We start from the raw sequence: 2500 nt of genomic DNA on the forward strand, positions 1-2500 counted from the left end.
AATGGAGTATTACTCTCAGATCTGGGATGATAAATGCAGTTGCTACCTCAGTTCCTTGATATAGGTGCAGTTTCAATGATGTATGAATTCTAAATTGTTTTGTTATCTATTGTAGGATGACACAGATGATGAAGACCCAAGAGAGGTTTACGCTGATGCTTGTGATGCCCGGGTATGTTCCAATAGAGTATTCAGGGTGTATTAAATTCTTTTGTCTCTTTTACTTGTTGCAGTCATTAGATTGTGGCCATTCTGGGGCACCATCTTGAAGAATTTTAAGTCTGATGCATCAACCCCAGTATTTCATTACTTTTAAACCCTGGTTCTTATTCTATTGGCATCTTTTACCAAACTACAAGATCCAAGGATGTAGACACATCGACTCTACTAGCTGTCAAAAACTGATGCTGGACAAACACACACACACACGCATACACACACACACACACCACACACACACACACACACACACACACACACACACACACACATATACACTTAAGCTGAGGGCATTCAGAAGGTTCAGCAAGTCTTTGGCAATTGTGCCATGGGAAAAACTCAGATCTACACAGAAGGCTTTGGTCGGCCTGAGGCTATGGTTAAAAATACTCGGCCAAAGTGCTACACGGTGGGACTGAACCCAGAACCATGAAGTTTGAAAGCAAACTTCCTACCACACGGCTGCACCTGCATATATATATATATATATATATATACATACATATATATATATATATATACATACATATATATATATATATATATAATATATATATATATATATGTGGCTATGTGAAGGCGGTGAGCTGGCAGACATGTTAGCATGCCGAGCAAAATGCTTAGCGGTGTTTCGTCTGTCATTATATTCTGAGTTCAAATTCCGCTAAGGTTGACTTTGCCTTTCATCCTTTCGGGGTCGATAGATAAAGTACCAGTTTCACACTGAGGTCAATGTAATTGACTTAAGCCCTTTGTCTATCCTTCTTTGTCCCCTCTATCTTTAGCCCCTTGTGGGCAATAAAGAAATATATATATATGGCTATATTTAAATTGAATTGATTTTACTGTTATAGTTCTTAAATATAGCCTCAAAACACGTGTAGTCATTTTACCAAATATATACGTTTTATTTATTATTTTGTACATTACTTAATCATTGGTATATGTTTTTATCTTATATTTAATTTTTTCTATATGGTATAATTAAATTTTTTCATAGTTGAATTGATAAAAGGTGGTTTTTTTTCTAATTTATATATATATTTGTGAAATTTGATTTAGTATTTCTAAATGGAATTTTTCCCTGTAAGTTTGGAATTATATTCCCTAATATTATTATTATTATTATTATTTTTATTATATATAAAACACTTGTAGGCAAAATGATGTTGGCAGTGATGGTGTGGTAACAATAGTTGAGATGATGGGAATAATAAGGGACATTAGTAAAATAATGTTTGTATTGTCATAGGTGTAGGCATGGATATGAGGCTAAGAAATAGGCTTCCAACCATATGGTTTTGGGTTCAGTCCCACTGAGTGACACCTTAGGCAAATGTTTTCTACTATAACCCCAGGTCAACCAAACTCTTGTGAGTGGGTCTGGGAAATGGAAACAGAAAGAATCCCATCATGTGTGTGTGTTTGTGTGTGTGTGTGTGCATGTGCGTGTGTGCATGTGTATGTGTGTGTGTGTGTGTGTCTTTGTCTTGACATCTCATAATTGTTATAAATGACTATCATTCATTTCTAATCTTCCATGAAAAACATGTCTGACTATGGGGGAAATATTACCTTATTTGGGAAACAGGTGAAGGTTGGTGACAGGAAGGGCATCCAGCTGTAGAAAATCTGCCTCAGCAAACTCTGACCAACCTTTACAATCATTGAAAAAGAGACATTAAAACAATGATGACGATGATGATGATGATTGTGTAGCCACAGGTCAGCCCTGATCCAGCAGGTCTATGATCAAAGACACTTTATTTCCTGTTGCTCCAGTCCACTCAGCTGGCAAACTGTGTTGCATTTGTAATTCAGAGATACACTGCATATTATTTGTTTCTGTATCTCTTCTCTGTCTCATAATCTTCTCATAATCTTATACACAGTATTTGTATGATTGATGTGTGTGTAAAGGACATTGCCCCACTGTTTTGGTCCTATATATGTCCTTTTGGTGGATCCCAACAATACATACTCCTGGGGTGGGAGGAAGGAAGAAAATCAGGGAGCCTGGTATTGATCTCGCAATGAGGAACTCCATCACTCCACAACTGGAAGAAGACCCAACACTACTCAATGACAGGATCATAGCAATGAGACTATCATTCTACAAAAAACCACTGTGCCACTATCATCAGTGTCAACACATCCATTTATGTATGTATTGAATATTGCAAAGAGATGAATAGCTTTTATAGCAGCAACCGAACTTAAGTAACTGCTACTTATTTTATCAGTCTCTTTGGTCAAACCACTAAGCTGTAGAGACATAAAT

The 2500-nt window shown here is 36.6% G+C and overlaps 1 protein-coding gene across 4 annotated transcripts in view; it reads left to right on the top strand.

Annotated features, from left to right (window-relative positions):
- The window catches only part of LOC115219062 (B-cell linker protein), an 84568-nt gene that overhangs the window by 77586 nt on the left and 4482 nt on the right, over positions 1-2500 (top strand). For all 4 annotated transcript variants that reach the window (XM_029789115.2, XM_029789121.2, XM_029789123.2 and 1 more), the window contains one exon: positions 116-172. In XM_029789115.2, coding sequence (XP_029644975.1) covers positions 116-172 — 57 coding nt within the window. The remainder of the gene's footprint in view (positions 1-115; positions 173-2500) is intronic.

The sequence above is a fragment of the Octopus sinensis genome, linkage group LG14, assembly GCF_006345805.1.
Source record: "Octopus sinensis linkage group LG14, ASM634580v1, whole genome shotgun sequence".
NCBI classification, from domain to species: Eukaryota; Metazoa; Mollusca; class Cephalopoda; order Octopoda; family Octopodidae; genus Octopus; species Octopus sinensis.